The sequence below is a fragment of the Schistocerca cancellata genome, chromosome 4 (assembly GCF_023864275.1).
Source record: "Schistocerca cancellata isolate TAMUIC-IGC-003103 chromosome 4, iqSchCanc2.1, whole genome shotgun sequence".
Lineage (NCBI taxonomy): Eukaryota > Metazoa > Arthropoda > Insecta > Orthoptera > Acrididae > Schistocerca > Schistocerca cancellata.
Window position 1 is genome coordinate 891,488,709 of NC_064629.1, and position 18,618 is coordinate 891,507,326.

General features: G+C 36.2%; 1 protein-coding gene across 1 annotated transcript in view; it reads left to right on the plus strand.

The window, feature by feature from the left end:
- LOC126185051 (uncharacterized) overlaps nt 1-18,618 on the plus strand; it is a 707,909-nt gene that overhangs the window by 194,047 nt on the left and 495,244 nt on the right. Inside the window, exons 22-25 of the mRNA XM_049927806.1 lie at nt 804-1,044; nt 4,474-4,619; nt 4,806-4,991; nt 12,459-12,529. Coding sequence (XP_049783763.1) covers nt 804-1,044; nt 4,474-4,619; nt 4,806-4,991; nt 12,459-12,529 — 644 coding nt within the window. The remainder of the gene's footprint in view (nt 1-803; nt 1,045-4,473; nt 4,620-4,805; nt 4,992-12,458; nt 12,530-18,618) is intronic.

An 18,618-nucleotide genomic window follows, 5' to 3' on the forward strand; every position in this document is an offset into this window, starting at 1 on the left:
GCAGAGGTGATGTGGCTCCATTAATCACACAAAACATTCTGCAGTGATGGTATCAACATACTGGTCTCTCATTAGGAAAAATGTGTTTGTCTCCAGTGTACTTTTGTTGAGAAATAAATATGTAGACATAAACAACGGAGATGTAGAATGTTAGCAACATTTGTTTTATTTAAATAGTTTTAAGAGTTTTTACATAAAAATATTCAGATAGATTACTTTTCAGCACACTCCCATTTCATAGAAATTATATGAAGTTTAATTTTTACATAAAAATCTTCAATCTATAAGATCATGAAACCAGTTATCTAAATTTCACCATTACACTCAGCAACACATTGCTTTTTAAATAAATTATATGTATCCAACATTTTCTTACTGCTAAAAACATCTTAATTTTTAGGTGATATTTCAGCCAAAATCAGATTCAAACTTTAAGTTTTTGCTTCTTTTTTAAACCCACATAAGCAGCTGTTTAAAAACATACAGCAACATAAACTGAGAGAAAAATTTAGTTCTAAATTAACAGCTATGATTAGGGTTCCTTATGTTTCCAAATCGCATTTTGTGCATTCCAGATGGAAAGGTAACAATTATTAATTGATAAACTTGACCAGCGCTTTCATTATGTTGTGCTAGTGTGATGATCATTGTGTCTCAAAGAACACAGTGTGCAGTTAGTGTATCAGTAATACCCTGCCTGTGGTGTATTTTTTAAGCTTTATTTAGAGCATTCGTTAATTTTTATAATAAAGAAACCTTCCATCAGTATCGTTATTGTAACATATATGCTTCTACTGTCTCAGAGAAATAGTGACCGAATGGATTTTTGGATGGAAATTGCTGTTGGACCACATCAGAAAGATATAAAATCAAAATTTGTTCTAACAACATTGATTCGTTTCCTAAGAGGCCATGACAATGTGAGATTTGATGCATCTGTACATATCAGTAAACCAATCTCATCCATTGACATGAGATTTAGTTTGGGATATCTCAATACAGGACCAGAAACAAGCATACTTGTGACAGTAAGATATGCTCCAGGTGAGATGTTATATGAATAGTATTTGTAAATTTTATTACAGAAATAAGCATTTTTACAGATATCTTTGACTTGTGTGTACTGCTGTGTAACTGATATGCATTGTCCAATGGAAAAAGTATAACATTCACTACATTCAGCTGAATGTATGTTCTGCACCTGTGCTTGAGTATTCATTAATAACAAGATAATAAAGGACAGAGCAGTATCCAGAAACCTAGGTAATTTCTTCAGGAAACAAGCATCCATATATAATTTTACTTCACAGAAACTGTCAACTAGCGGTGTACACTCTGATACCTTGGCATTTACAGTGCCTGTATCTTAGAATATTGTGCTTGATTCCCCTATCACTATACTGATAAGGTGCTTGATTTTGTTCTAACTAAGGACACAAGGAAGTACATAGTCTTAAATAACTAAGTTTCATTGGGCCACGGGATGACAACAAGAATATGAGTACACAGAGAGTAAACACACAGCTGGAATACATTTGACAACTGAGAGTTCAGATTCTGAGTATGCACATATAAAGATACAGTTCCTGGCAGGTGCCACTGTTGTTGCACTGCACACACTTATTGAACAAGGTGACTGCTGTCAGTGATTTGTCTGCTCCTCGTGGCTGCCTCAGTACTTGTGCAGCACGTCGATTGAATGCTTACCAGGATGGTCTGACTTATGGCTGTGGTAGGTGTAGTATCTGGCAGGTTTCTACATATTTCATTATTTCCTCTGTTTTGTTAAAACCTTTCTTTGATCACCCATCCAACACCATTAGAAATGCTAAACTAACATATAATACAGTCTTCAGATTGTGCTGATCTATGAACTGTTTAATAACTTATGAAGTGAGGTTTCATAAGTTGTTTTATTATTAAAGAGAATTTCATTTTGTCCATGGTTGAGAAAGATTTCTAAGTGGAAAACAAGCAGAACTGAGATCCCTGATTAACTTAGCCACATACTGGTCCCACCCAACTTTGTTATATCTGTAAATACTGAATAATTTCAAATGCGGAGTTTCATCTGATCTGCTTCTAGTTCCTGCAAGTAATTTGTATCTTTCTGTAATTGCACAGTATGAGTTTTTGTATGATTAACAAGATAAGATTTTTTTCTGTAGACCAGTTGTATGCCTGTTTCGTATAATAACGAAACATGAAATGACTGCAACCTACATCAATTTGAATCTGCTTACTGCGTTTGAGTGTTGGTCTATCTCCACAATTTTTGCACCTCCTGGTTGCCACACTTCTCTGTTCCCAAAGATGGAAAGTTTTATAAGAAAATATTGGATAGTCCCTTCACAGGCTATCGGAAATGAGATGGTCTCCTTGAATAGATGCTGTGCATCCATTTGCTAAGGAACTGCCAGGATTTCAAAGGGCAGTTGAACTTACCTTTAACTTTAATTTGACTGTGGAGGCACATACGGAACTAAAGTACATGCAGAAGCATTTGAAATAGTTTAAATATGCCTTGATGTCTCCAGTGTGGCACAAAGTATCAGCAGCATTAAACATACATAACATTGTCTTCAAGCAAAAGAAGCCAGAATAGATGTTGAACAGCTTATGTTAAGAGTCTAGTGGAAGAATTAAATAAATTAAGAAACAGATGGGACACTATTTACTCAGAAAGTTGCAAGGTAGCAGAAAATATTGGAATATCACCTGACTTGACTTTTATGATTCACTACACAAAGAAATTAAATATTTTCAGTTTTATTCTAGAAACAGTTGTAGGGAACTTAACCACAGGGTAGTCTGCCATAGACAACTTGATAGACATATTTGGGTTCTTATGGAACTATATAAGCCTGAACGATTCTAAACTATCAAAGTGTGTAGAAAACATGAAATTTTTATACAGCATGGAAGTTAATAAACAAGATTTGAATGAAGAAATTTTGCAGTTAAAAAAGATTCAGGCAGTTAATTTTGGGCTGTAGACACTTTCAACTCTGCACGTTCTCAGTGCTCTTCGTAAGAGCCATTTTAATAACATAGGCTATTTCCAAATAAATTGGTAGCCTTACAGATTTTCTGCCCTTTTGCTGCAGAGCAGTCATTCAGTTTTGGTGCAGACGTTAAGACTAAATCCTTTGAAAGCTACAATCAAGCAAGAGTGGCTTGTTGGATTCACTCTGATCACAATAGAGTCAGAGTTAGCCCACTCATTTTATTATACCAGGACTGTAAAAGAGTTCACATCTAGAAAAGCTAGGAAGAAAGTTTAATTTGTTTGCACTTCCATGCTACTGTATATTTCAGTCTTACAGGATATACACCGTGACTCATCAACTGACTGCAAATGTACCACAGATGGTAGGCTTTTTAATCAGAATGAGAATTTCAGTGAACTGTTAGGAATAATTCATTCAGTTACATATTTTATATGATCTGTCTCACTCCCAATGTCACCAGGGAGTCAAATATTATTTGCTTTAGGAGTTTATTCATTTTGTGTAATACTAGCATCCAGTGCTTACTCTAAAAGTTCTGGCAACTCAGTCAGATGAATGACTGATTTTAATGTTCACTTGCTACATTGTCACCTAAGGTTTAGTCACACACACACACACACACACACACACACACACACACACACACACCTGTCACTGTACATTGTTCTGCTAACTCCTTTATAATGAATAACTGCAAGGAGGATTGTAACCAGTAGTGAAAATTAATAGAGTCAAAGATACCAGCTGATTTATGTTTGGAAATAAAAAAAAAATGTTTATTGTATGTCAAGTTTGTGAAGTAACAGAATAACAGACTGAGTCCCTTGCAATTATGAAAATACTAAGTGCATTGCAGTATATTACTGTTCAGTAGTAAAGTTCATGTGATTCACTGTTGAAAATGAATAAAAGTCCAATGATTCTCCCCAGAAGTTCTCCAGGTAAGTGACATAAAATATTACAGTTCCCACACTTCCCAAAAGTCAAGAGTCCAAGAAGTAACTACAAATTCCCCCCCCCCCCCCCCCCCCACAACACCTGCATGAAATGTTGAAATGTACAAAGCAGTTGCTTGAAAATTTGCTACCTTCTCAGAATTGCTTTGCAAAATTTTTTCAAGTTAACGCATCTGTTATCTGAAAAATTTTAGTCCCATAAAACTTTGACCTGCTGTTTTCACCTGTCAAAACTACTCAGACTGCCGTTTTTTGCTGTCTCTGAGTTTAGCTGAACCTGTATGAACTCCAATTTTCAGATATCTGTTTAGGCATATGGTTAGGTAGCAGTTTACCATTACTCAGAGGATGTTTAATAACTTCTGATAATATGCTATCCTTGTGGAGGCATGTGGAACTCATACATTATTAATAATGGCCATGGAATGCATACTTGCATAAAGCTATAAACAACAAATCTGCTCGTTTATATCATGCACAAATATATGTTTTGTTTTTCATTTCAGGTAAAGAAGTGCTTATACAATTCAAATTAAAAATGCCTCATACATCATTTACATTTTTTGAGGCAATGTTCAACTTGACATTACCAGGTTTCAATCCAATGGTTGTGGAACTAAAGTTACATGAGAAATCTCCAAAAGAATATGATGTAAGCTGCTGTTAAGTTAATAGTAAATATTACCTAATTTTATTGTGTGTGTGTGTGTGTGTGTGTGTGTGTGTTTTCTTATGTAATTCAGTGAAATAGTCTAGAAGTTTTCACCATTGCATTTTGGCAGTTATTCCAGCCTTTCTTAGTAAACACTTATAATCCATTTTTCTTTTCTCTTGGCAGATCGAATTCTCTGGATCATGGTTTAGTGGACATTCTATAAGTGGTAAAGGACTGTATCAAGACAAAAGTACTTCAAAAACAATGAACCATCATTTGAAACTTGCTGTCAAGTCTCCAAGTTTTAATGAACTTACAGTGTCATTCCGGTTAATCCAAGATGATACAGAATTCAAAACAAATATTCTGGTAATATATTTCCTCAGTTCATACAATAATGTAGTTTGAAAATTAAGTCAGAACAGAAATAAGTTCAGCTATCTTTGTCTGTAATATATTATTTTATTGTGGACATCATCTGTTACTGTTTAATTCTGCTGGTGAAATTAATCATTGGCATGATTATATGTTAATCAGCATATTTTGGGAACACTGCAGACTTTTTTGCTTTGTAAGAAATGCTGTTACTTTATGCCACTTTTCATATATTTGTTTTTCACAAGGAACTTAATTGCACTATACTCTACATTGTACGCATGAAGAAACTTCTGCTGTATAGTCTTAACAATTTGTTTGCAACACTTTTGCACAGCCATCTCATAATTACTGGCACAGTGCAGACAAATATTTAGCACTACAGCTAACATAAATAAGTAGTTATATTTCCAGCAAATTATGTAGCAATAGCAAAGATGAAAACATTATAAAATTTAATCTGAAGCCTTCAGAACTCTGCATTTCTTCTACCAAAGTTAAAGGTAGACAGATAAAATGGCATGGAGATTAAAGTTAATGATGAGTTTATTAATTAATCTAATCACAAAAGAAGCAATACTTGCTTCAGAACAAAAATCAATTAACATAGTACAAGAGAACAAATAAAATTCTTGGAACATTGTATGGGAAAGGTGTCAGCTGTCATGATCTTCGAAATGAGTAGTGTATGTGTCAAAATATGAAACATAGTAGCAACTTGGGTTTACTTTGGTTTGGATCAGTTCACTCAGTAAGAAAGCAATTGTTAGAATTCGAAGTTTTCTGCTCAACAGCTCTTCCTTACGAAGATGTCATCTTCCGTACATTGACTTGTCCAGTGTCTCCTGCATAGACTGCTTTTGTAGACAACAGGGCCAATAAAAATGCAATACAATACAGCAGTATTGGGTCAAAAATGAAGGGCTCTCAGGCTCTAATTTTCTAAATTATACTATTGGTAGTAGATCCAGTCACTCATGTAAAGGGGATGGTGGCTGTCTAATTTTTATGAATAACAGGATTAATTTCTGTAAATGCAACATAATGAATCAGCTTTATGTTGAGAAATATTTTGAGTACTGTGTACTAAAATATAAACATCTAAAATTAATCATTATTTGAAGATGTAGTTTGCATGTGGTATTTGCCACAAGTTTTTAGAAAATCCGGACTGTGTCATGTGAACGTATACTTCAAAGGGAAATAAAATTATTTTATGTGGGGACATACATTTTATTTTTGCCAGTATTTCACACAATTCCTTTGATATAAGTAAGCAAATAGCTGTCTTTAATATGGAAAATATTCTTGGAGCCTCCAAGAGAATAACTTCCATCTCTCTCTGTCAATGCAATTTTGATTGATAATTTCTGCATTATGTTACTGAATGTTCAAAATATATCAGATGTGTTATCAGATCCTGTCAGAATCTCATTAAAACTGAAGTTGCCACACACTTATACATCCGAAAATCCAAAAGTTACATACGGACATCAAATTAAAGTTCCTAGTAATTTAAATAATTTTAGATACACATTGAAATATGAGTCTTGGGAGGAGGTGTGGAATGAGGATGATACTCATCAGACAACAAAATTATTTGTTGACACTGTTCACCATTATTTTAATATTGCCATTCCCCTCAAAAGATCATACATTCGAAATACAAGAAGAAGAGTTTGCAAAAAAATGGATTACAAAGGGAATAATCACTTCTTGTGCAATGAAAAGAAAACTCTGCATGTAGAAAGCAAAGAAAATGATGATCCCAGTTTTCATGTGTATTTAAAAATATACAGAATTATCTAAGGTCTGGCCATGAGCAAGGCAAAATGTCTCTCCCCACAAAGGGTACATGCACAGAGGAGGTGCTAAAACTGACCAGTTTACCTGGGAAAGGCACATGAATTCTCCTGCCACATGTCTTCCTATCTTCTTTCTGCAAGATGAAGCGTTTGCCTTGCCAAAAGACTAAAAATGCATGCTGTTGTCACAGTGTCATTTCATCCAAGTAGCACATAAAGAAATGACTACTATGACCATGTATCAGTTGGATTATGTGTCAATATTGCACTTGGTTCCTACTGCTCCTGCTTACACAGCTAGCTCTTGTTCAACAATAGAGTTTTTGTTCCAACTTTGGTACAGTATTGTAGGATCTCAAAAGGTTGGCCACTGAGTCTTGAAGCAAATAATATGCTATTTAACCAAAGGATTCCTATTTTTGCTGATTTCTTCCAACTGAGGACTGGAGTGAAACTGTCTAAGCTAGACTGTTCAAAATATGTGATAGAATATTGAGTGAAATGGGAAACAGCTCTCACATATAACATACGATTTCATGTCACTTTAATTTGCTGTCAGGAAAGCATTAAATGAGAACTCTGTATCTTATTCTGAAAATCACAAGCAGATTTTGGTGACAAATATAATAGAAATATTGATGCAGCAGAGCTAGCTAATGAAATAGCTGCTTTCAAAGAAAGATGAAGAGCACAGACGCACATTTCCATTGGGACACTGATTTTTTCCCCTCCAGAGTATGGGTCACAGGGTGATTATCCAAACATCAAAATAGTTTTGAGAATATTTATGACAATTAGAATGCAGCTTCAGGAAATTAAGCTGGATTAAAAAACTATTTAATGTTGAGTATAGATGAAGCAGACCATCAAATTCAGCTGTCTTGTCAACAGAATATTTATTTATTTATATGACACAGCTGCTAAATTTGACTTCATTGGCATTATCTGTGAGTTTTCTGCAGTCATAACAAGAAAATGGAAAGTAAAATTATAATAAGAACACAATTCTTGAAAAGGAATACACTTAATTATAGCCCTTTCTTATTTTATTTCCTATTAATGATTCATATGCTGTTAATAATTTAATGGAGGCAAAGAAAATCTGTTCTTTATTATGATTCATGATAAAATCTGTGTACATTAGCTGCCACAAACATTAAGACATACATTTTGTTTCACTTTCAATTGTTTAGAAAGTTTGTATAGTTTGTAATTTATTTACTGCAATTGCACATCAAATTTGTTGTGTGCATTATTTTTTTCCATTTATGTAATATATTTCAATGAAGGTTAACTTTTATTGAACCCATTTTAAAAATTACAAAATTTCCTATATCAGTGCAGAAAAAAATTGCAGAAAGGTAGTTTTTCTGTGGGAAAGGCAGCAGGGTTGCAGTTTTGGTAGTTCTGCCGAGGCTGCAGGATTGTCTCGGTATGGGCCCGCTTGGGAAAATTGGTTTCAGTCTTCCCTTACAAACAAGTAGCAAGTGGTTGAAATTTCTAGTAAAGATGATATTTAAGTTCTGTCCAATGAACCTGTGCTTAAGTAAGGTGTACCTCAAAGCTGAGTTCTGCGGCCCCTCCTTTTTCTTTTATCTATCAGTGATCTGCCTCTGAATCTACTTGAACCCTTACTTGTACTGTTTGCAGATGACAGAAATTCCCTTTTTCAGAATCCATTGACTCAAATGATGGTGAGTGAATTACCTGACACCATAAACAAACTAGTTACCTGGCTGTATGATAATAGACTACTGTGGGTGTTTGTATGTGTATTTTCTCATTTAGGGATACTCAACAGCAAGGTTATCAGCAAATAGGCTTTTATTAAATAATAGTAAGCATAGATATGCTTCAAAATAGCCCTCCCCCCCCCCCCCCCCCCCCTCACCACCTCCACCACCACCACCACCCACGTGGCCACGTGGCTTCTGACTGGTTTGATGCAGCCCACTACAAATTCCTCCACTGTGCCAAACTTTCAATTTCAGAGTAACAATTGTAAGCTACATCCTCAGTTATTTGCTGGATATATTCCTCTACAGCTTTTAACCTCCACAATTCTCTGTAGTACCACAGAAGTTAATCTATGATGTCTTAATGGAAGCCGTATAATCCTGTCCCTTCTTCCTGTGAGTGTTTCCCATATATTACTTTTCTTGCTGATTCTGGGGAGAACCTCCTGATTCCTTACCTTATGAGTCCACCTGATTTTCAACATTGTTCTACAGTGTAGCACCCCATCTCAGATGCTCTGATTCACTTATATTCCAGTTTTCCCACAGTCGATATCTTACCACCACACAATTCTGTGCTCCAAACGTTCATTCTCAGAAATTTTGTCCTCAAATTAAGGCCTAATTTTGATATTTGTAGACTTCTCTGGGTCAGGAATACTCTTTTTGCCAGTGCGAGTCTTTTTTCTATGTCTTCCGTGCTCTGTCCATCATGTTTTGCAGCCGAGGTAGCAGAACTCCTTAACTTCATCTACTTTGTGATCCCCAGTCCTGATATTAAGTTTCTGCTTCTTCTCATTACTTTCTTCTTTCTTCAATTTACTCTCAATCCATATTCTGTACTTATTAGACTGTTCATTCCATTCAACAATTCCTGTAATCCTTCTTCACTTTCACCAAGGATAGTAATGTATTCAGCAAATCTTATCATTGATATCATTTCATCATGAATTTTATTCCCACTCTTGAACCTCTCTTATTTCTATCACTGCTTCTTTGACATATAGATTGAACTGTAGGGGCAAAAGGCTACATCCCTGTCTTAACCCTTTTAAATCTGAACACTTCAGTCTTATTGTTACATCCTGGTTCTTGTACGTACTATGTATTACCTGCCCTTCCCTGGAGCTTAGCCCTATTTTTCTCAGAATTTCAAACATCTTGCACCATTTTATATTGTCAAATGCTTTTTCAAGGTCAACAAATCCTATGAACATGTCTTGATTTTTCTTCAGTTGTGCTTCTATTATCAACCATGGCATCAGAAATGCCTCTCTGGTGCCTTTATCTTTCCAAAAGCCAAACTGACTGTCATCTAACTGATCCTCTATTTCCTTTTCCATTTTTCTGTATATTATTCTTGTCAGTAATTTGAATGTGTAAGTGGTTAAGCTGATTGTGTGATAATTCTTGCACTTTTTGGCTAGAATTGTGTGGATGAAGTTTTTCCAAAAGTGTGATGATATATTGCCAGTCTCATAGATTCTACACACCAATGTGAATAGTCATTTTGTTGCCACATCCCACAATAATTATAGAAATTCCAATATAATGTTATCTATCCATTCTGCCTCATTTGATCTTAAGTTACACAAAACTCTTTTAAATTCTGATACTGGATTCTCTATCCCTTCCCTGTTGACGGCTGTTTCTTCTTCCATCACATCATCACACCTATCCACTCTCTCCTCTGCATTTAACAGTGGAATTCCTATTGTACTCTTAATGTTGCTGCCCTTGATTTTAATTTCACCAAGGTCCTTCTGACAATCATTTCTGTTTTTATTTCCCTACATTTTTCATGTAGCCATTTCATGGTTACTTCCCTGCACTTCCTATGTATTTCATTCCTAAGGGAATTGTGTGTCTGTTTTCCTGAATTCCAATGAACATTTCTATACCTCCTTCTTTTGTCGATCAACTGAAATATTTCTTCTGTCATTCATGGTTTCTTCACTGTTATTTTCTATGTACTTAAGTTTTTCTTTACAACTTCTGTGCTTGCCCTTTTTAGTGATGTGCATTCCTCTTCAACTGAACTCACTACTTAGTTATTCGTTATAGCAGTATCTATAGTGTCAGAGAATTTCTAATATATCTATTCATTTCTCAATACTTCTGTGTCCAACATCTTTGTGCATTGGCTCTTCCTGACTAGTCTGTTAAAAGTTAGCCAACTCTTCATCACTACTAAATTGTGATCTGAGTCTATATCTGCTCCTGGGTACACCTTACATTTCAATACCTGATTTCAGAATCTCTGCCTGACCATGATGTAATCTAACTGGAATCTTCCCGTATGCACCCCGTGTGTACCCCATACTAATAAGTAATGAAGCAATAGAACAAGCCAGGTAGATAAAACTTCTTTGAGTGTGAATAGATAATCACTTACAATGAAATATTCACAGAGAAAAGCTGCTCAAAAGATTGTGCACAGTGTGTCAGACATTTTAAACCCTTAGTCAGTCCTGCAATATCAGTCCTGTGATATCACAACACTAAAGGTAGTTTATTTTACATTAGTACATTCAACTATCTCTTCCAGTGGCAAATCAACAGGAAAAATTTTGAGATACAAAAGAGACTTATAAATATAATGAATAAGATATCTCCTCAAATATCCACTAAACTAATATTCAGATAATTACAAATATTGCCTGCTCTCTGTATCTGTGTATTTGAGATTGTGATATTTGTTAATAAGAACTTCATTTTTTTGAGGTCAAGAAGTCTCTTCATAATTATAGTACACATTCCAGTGCAAACATTCGTTGTGTAGGCCAAAGACTGACCACGAATCTAGTTGAGATAGCAAATATGGGCAGTGTGCTGTACAATAAATCAAACCTCAAGTCATTAAAACAGTGATAACAATAGATGTAGGATACTACATTTTTGCATTTTGGAAATGCAATACAAGACTGGAATATGAGGGAGAACTGATAGAGGTACTCAAAGTACCCTCCTCCACACACCATCAGGTGGCTTGCGGAGTATGGATGTAGATGTAGATGTAGAAATTTAAGAATATTTTACTTATACATTGAATTTATCCAGAGTTAAAGGAAAATTTGTAGTAACTCTACTTGAATCTTTAATGCACTTATTGTTAGTATAATAATTCATATTACTTTGGATGTTACACTGTTATTAAATTGTAGTTCATAAATCTGACACATAAGTTACATACTTTCTGCTGAGATATGCTATATAATTTTATTATTATAGCTTATTGTTGTACCTTACCATATCTCTCAGCCACATTTTTGTATCATTATGTGCATGACTTGTCCTATATCTTTTGTACACTGTATAACACAAGATTCTTGGAAACAAAATAAATAAATAAATCTCACAGATGGTGTTAACGGAACGTATGCTGGTGAACAAAATCTCATCTATGGCATTTTGAAGCAATATAAGTATATGAGTTCCTCTAAACTACTAGTACTGTTACAGTTGTGATGCAGGTGCTCATTAGTGTTGCTGAATAAAAAGCATCTGACTGCTAACTGCAAGGACATAGGCGTAAATTTCAAAATAAAGAATGAACTTATATAATTCTGGTGAAAGCTATACTAAATAAACATACTTCCAAAATACCTGATTATTATTGTGTAAAATACTTTTGGAAGTCCTGAAATACATTTAAAGTCCAAAATAAATCCTTTCAAATATTTGTGCTGAAGAAGCATGTTTTCATTGATCTTTGTTATTTAACATTAGACAATGCATCACATAATTCTTATTTTTTTTAACAACATTCATGTTAAAATGAGTAAAAGTCTTAGAAATTATGTTTTCTTTTCTGATGGCTTTAATTGAAAGTATTTTTCTTCACATATTTTAAGCAAATTACTAGTGTATTAACATAAAATTAACAAAGACCACTTGTACTATATTTTGTATCTTTGCAGGTTACTCATGAAGATGACAAATATTCTGTGTTGGTGAAACAAGTGTCTCCATCTACAGAACACTATGAAATGTATGTTGAAGTGCGTTGGATAGAAAAAGTATATTCACTTGCTCTAGCAGCTGTGTTCGAAGATTACAAAGAAATATCACTAGATTTACATATAGATCAGTAAGTAACACCAGCAATTTAAGTTTCCAAGTAAATCAAACATTCCTGGATTATATATCATAATCGATAGTACACATTTAAATACCTTTTTTTATTTCTTTGCTGCAATATTCTGTAGGTTACTTGTGTGGCACTTTTATCTTCAAATATCTATAAATCAGATACAAAACTGTTACACCATGTACATTAGAATATGTTTTTATTGGATAGTCAAGCCATATTCCTATTTTATTGGCATGTGGTGCATGGCAATAATGTTTGCTTAAATGCTTCTGAGGTCACTTCAGTTAGTCTAATCTTGATCCTGTGGTCAGTACAGGAGCAATGCATAGGGGTTTTTAGAATATTGATAAATTACTCAATTAATCCTGTTTCCTGAAAACTTTCACATTTCTCAAGCATCTGCCAGTTCAGGTTTTCACAATCTCAGTGGTACTATGTCAAATAACTTTTATAATCATTTGTACTGAACTCCTTTGTATGCATTTTGTATTCCCTGTTAGTTCTGTTTGGTATAGGTCCCACACAGTTTAGCAATATTATAGGATGGATTGCTTGAGTGATTTGTAAGCAGTGTTGTTTGTAAACACATTGCACTGGAGTATCCTACAAATGATCTGATGTCTGCCAATAGCTGTACTTACAATAGAGCATGTGTGAGCATTCCAGTTTGTATCTATACAGATTGTTACACCTGGGTATATGTATGAATCCATTAATTCCAGTTGTGAATAATTAATTCAGTAAGCATGGGATACTACACTTTTGCATTTTGAAAATGCAAAGTTCCACATTTATGAGCATTTAAAGATAGTTTCCAGTTTTTGAGCCACATTGAAATCATACCAAGACCTGACTGAATGTTTGCATAACTTTTTTTGGGCAGTATTTTGTTATAGATAATTGCATCCTCAGCAAAAGGTTGTTAATAATGCTGTCTGCCTCTTCATTAACATACAGAATTAACACCAAGAGTCCCAACACATTTTCCCAGGGACATGCCAGAAGTTAATTCTGCATCTGTCAATGACTCCCCCTCCAAGGGTAAAGTGTCCTCCCTACCAAGAAATTCTCATGTAGTAACAAATTTCATTTGATACCCCCATATGATCACACTTTTCAATAACCTGGGTATGATACAGAGTCAAATGCTTTTTGAACATCAATAATTACATCTACCTTACTGCCTTTTTAATAACGTCACCAGGCATGCAAATGGAAAGTATTGATATAATATCACCTATGTCTGGTGAGGGTGCCTCAGGCAGGGAAACTGATGGTATTGCAGGCTAGCCATGTTAAATATTGCAGCAGATCAATGTAAGACTGCTCAGCAGCTGACCTACCCTCCGTTTGTTTCCCTGTGCTATCTGCTACTATCTGATTCTGTCTCTATGGTGTGAATAACAACTGATGCTCCTGTTTACCTGGACTGGCATGAATCTGGTTAGTGGCTGCCATGCATTCTGATTTACTGAGTTACTGACTAGTGTGATAGGCATGATTACTGCACGATCTGGTATAACATTTCTGTAGACTGACACTACTTCATGAGCTAATGGTTTCCACCACCATAAGACTTATTTTAACTGTGCTGAATTTTATAACTGCAATATGCATGCCCAACAAAGTAGTCCATCTCATGTATAAAATATATGAGGCAGGTGAAATACCCTAAGACATCTAGAAGAATGTAATAATTCCAATTTGAAAGAAGGCTGTGTGCTAATAGTTATTCACAGGAAAATGGAAAAACTGGTAGGAGCCATATTCACTGAAGATCAATTTGGGTTCTGAATGGAGAAATGTAAGAAGATGCAAGGCCATACTGACCCTATGACATATCTGAGGTGATACGTTAGTGAAAGACAGCTCTACTTTTAGATAAAGCTTTTGACAGTGCTGACTGGAATACACTCTATGAAATTATGAAGGTATCAGGAATAAAATACAGGGAGTGAAAGGTTATTCACAACTTGAAGGGGAAACAGACTGCACTTATAAAGAGTCAAAAAAATGAAAAAGAAACAGTTGCTGAGAAGGGAGTGAGACAGAGCTGTAGACTATCCCTGATGTTATTCGATTTTTACATTGAAACCAAGGAAGGTAGTGCAGTGGTTAGCACACTGGCATTGTATTCAGTATGGTGACAGTTAAAATCGGTGTCTGACCATCCACATTTAGATTTCCCATGATTTCCCTAAATTACTCTTCATCCTTGAAACAATCTGAGCTCGTGCTCCATCTCTAGCAACCTCAATGTTGACACGACAATAAACCCTAATCTTCCTTCCTTCCTTTTTAGGAATTAAAGTTCAGGGAGAAGAAAAAATCTTTGAGATATGTTAATGAGATCATAATTCTGTCAGAGACACCCAAGACTTGGAAGAGCACCTGAACAGAATGTATAGTGTCTTGAAAAGAAGTTATAAGATGAACATCAACAAAAGTAAAACAAGGCTAATGGAATATGTTGTTGTTGTTGTGGTCTTCAGTCCTGAGACTGGTTTGATGCAGCTCTCCATGCTACTCTATCCTGTGCAAGCTTCTTCATCTCCCAGTACCTACTGCAACCTACATCCTTCTGAATCAGCTTAGTGTATTCATCTCTTGGTCTCTCTCTACGATTTCTACCCTCCACACTGCCCTCTAATGCTAAATTTGTGATCCCCTGATGCCTCAGAACATGTCCTACCAAGCGGTCTCTTCTTCTTTCAAGCTGTGCCACAAACTCCTCTTCTCCCCAGTTCTACTCAATACCTCCTCATTAGTTATGTGATCTACCCATCTAATCTTCAGCATTCTTCTGTAGCACCACATTTTGAAAGCTTCTATTCTCTTCTTGTCCAAACTATTTATCGTCCACGATTCACTTCCATACATGGCTACACTCCATACAAATACTTTCATAAACGACTTCCTGACACTTAAATCTATACTCAATGTTAACAAATGGAATATAGTCAAATTAAATTAGGTGATTCTGAGTAAATTAGATTAGGAAATGTGACAATAAAGGTAGAAGATGAGTTTTATTATTTGGGGAACAAAGTAACTGATGATAGCTGAAGAAGAGGGGACATAAAATGCAGACTTGCTATAGCAAGAAAGCATTTCTGAAAAAGAAGAAATTGTTAACATCTGACATAAATTTTAGTGGTACAAACTCTTTCTGTAGGTATTCGTCTGGAATATAGCCTTTTACAGATGTGAAACATGCACAATAAGCAGTTCATCCAAGAAGAGAATAGATTATGAAATGTGGTGTTACAGAAAAATGCTGAAGATTAGACACATTGGTTGAGTAACTACCAAGTATATATTGAATGAAATTGAAGAAAAGCAGTATTTATGGCACAACATCTCTGACTAAAGGAATCAGTTAATGGGATACAACCTGAGTCATCAAGGAATTGTTTATTTCATAATGGATTGAATTGGGGAGGCGTGGGGGGGGGGGGGGGGGTTAAAATTGTGAATTGGGACCAAGTGATGAATGCAGTAGCCAGGTTCAAATGGATGTAGGCTGCAGTAGTTATTCAGAGATGAAGAGCCTTACACAGGACAGACTATTTTGTGGTGCTGGAATGGTCAATTGTGGTCAATTGGCTATTTACACTGTGAAATGAAAGGATATCGACTAAGGATAGTGAGCAGTGTAGTGGGTGTGGGGGACCAGTTCCTTAGCACTAGTGGAACCAGAAATGCAGCCAAATCAACATCATATTTTATTTAGCAATAACTTATAGAGTAGCCACTGACAGCATTTTGACAGTGGGTATTGACCCCGTGTGGCTGAGCCCACCTCAGTGTAACGCAAGATGGCATGTTAGTCATGCACAGACAGGAGCAGGCAGAGTTGCAGCATCAGTGGCCTTGTGGGGCATGGCTAAATCAGGTGTTCCAGTGACAGTCAGGTGCATATGCACTGGACACCAACAGCCAGCAGCAGTGGGTCAGGTGCAAGGCAGGTCTAGGTGTGAACTGCAAATTGAGGACTCCGTGGAGGCACAGAGGAGCTGACTGATGACAGCTTGGAGGAGGCCATATTCATATGGCACCCACTCAAACACTGACAACATGATACTTAGGAGTGGGACACAGACTGGCAGCTAGCTGAGGTGACAATGAGTTGTAGACAAGGCTGGGTGACCCACATCAGATGGACAGTTGGTGTGGAGTAGCTCTCAGTGTATGCAGCCATCGAAGACAGACTTAGATCCATCTGGTGTGGTGAGTATTTATGGCAAATTTTGCCCAGATTGTTATAACCAGGTCACACCTCTATTCACATAGAAGCCAAGGCAGTGCAGCATTAGTGGATGGCCTGAGATAGCACTGGTCATCACTGCTCAGGGCTGGTGTCTTGCATAGTGCTGCCTCAGCATAATTTTGCCCATGATAGTGGACTTTCACAGGAAATCAACTGGCCTTGGATGGTGATGTCTGCTTTTAAAAGTGATGGCACCAAACTCCTCCACTATAAAATCTGTGAATTTCTTAGTTATTTGATAGTACATTTTTACATTTGTCTTTCTATATTTAAATTTTTACACTGTCTTTCCACTAGTCCAGTCCAGCTCACAATGCACAGTGACTGGTGAACTTGTTGTTGTTTGTGGTCTTCAGTCCTGAGACTGGTTTGATGCAGCTCTCCATGCTACTCTATCCTGTGCAAGCTTCTTCATTCCCAGTACCTACTGCAACCTACATCCTTCTGAATCTGCTTGGTGTATTCATCTCTTGGTCTCCCTCTACGATTTTTACCCTCCATGCTGCCCTCCAATACTAAATTGGTGAACCCTTGATGCCTCAGAACATGTCCTACCAACCGATCCCTTCTTCTAGTCAAGTTGTGCCACAAACTTCTCTTCTCCCCAGTACTATTCAACACCTCCTCATTAGTTATGTGATCTACCCATCTAATCTTCAGCATTCTTCTGTAGCACCACATTTCGAAAGCTTTTATTCTCTTCTCGTCTTAACTATTTATCGTCCATGTTTCACTTCCATACATGGCTACACTCCATACAAATACTTTCAGAAACGACTTCCTGACACTTAAATCAATACTCGATGTTAACAAATTCTCTTCTTCAGAAACGCTTTCCTTCCCATTGCCAGTCTACATTTTATATCCTCTCTACTTCGACCATCATCAGTTATTGTGCTCCCCAAATAGTAAAACTCCTTTACTACTTTAAGTGTCTCATTTCCTAATCTAATACCCTCAACATCAGCTGACTTAATTCGACTACATTCCATTATCCACGTTTGGCTTTTGTTAATGTTCATCTTATATCCTCCCTTCAAGACACTATCCATTCCTTTCAACTGCTCTTCCAAGTCTTTTGCTGTCTCAGACAGAATTACAATGTCATCGGTGAACCTCAAAGTTTTTATTTCTTCTCCATGGATTTTAATACCTACTCCGAACTTTTCTTTTGTTTCCTTCACTGATTGCTCAATATACAGATTGAATAACATCGGGGAGAGGCTACAACCCTGTCTCACTCCCTTCCCAACCACTGCTTCCCTTTCATGCCCCTCAACTCTTATAACTGCCGTTTGGTTTCTATACAAATTGTAAATAGCCTTTCGCTCCCTATATTTTACCCCTGTCATATCCAGAATTTGAAAGAGAGTATTCCAGTCAACATTGTCAAAAGCATTCTTTAAGTCTACAAATGCTAGAAACGTAGGTTTGCCTTTCCTTAATCTGGCTTCTAAGATAAGCCGTAGGGTCAGTATTGCCTCACGTGTTCCAATATTTCTATGGAATCTGGTGAACTTAATGACTGCATAAACTCAGTGGGTGAACAACTTGGTTGGTATATGGTGAATGGAGACTTTGACAGGATGTGTGGTTCTCTGCCATAGACAGTCAGACACAGGTTGCAGAAGTGAGAAATAGCATAGAGATAATACTCGATGATGAGATCCCTATCACCATGATTTTGTGATGGTATCTACTGTGATGTATGTTGAAT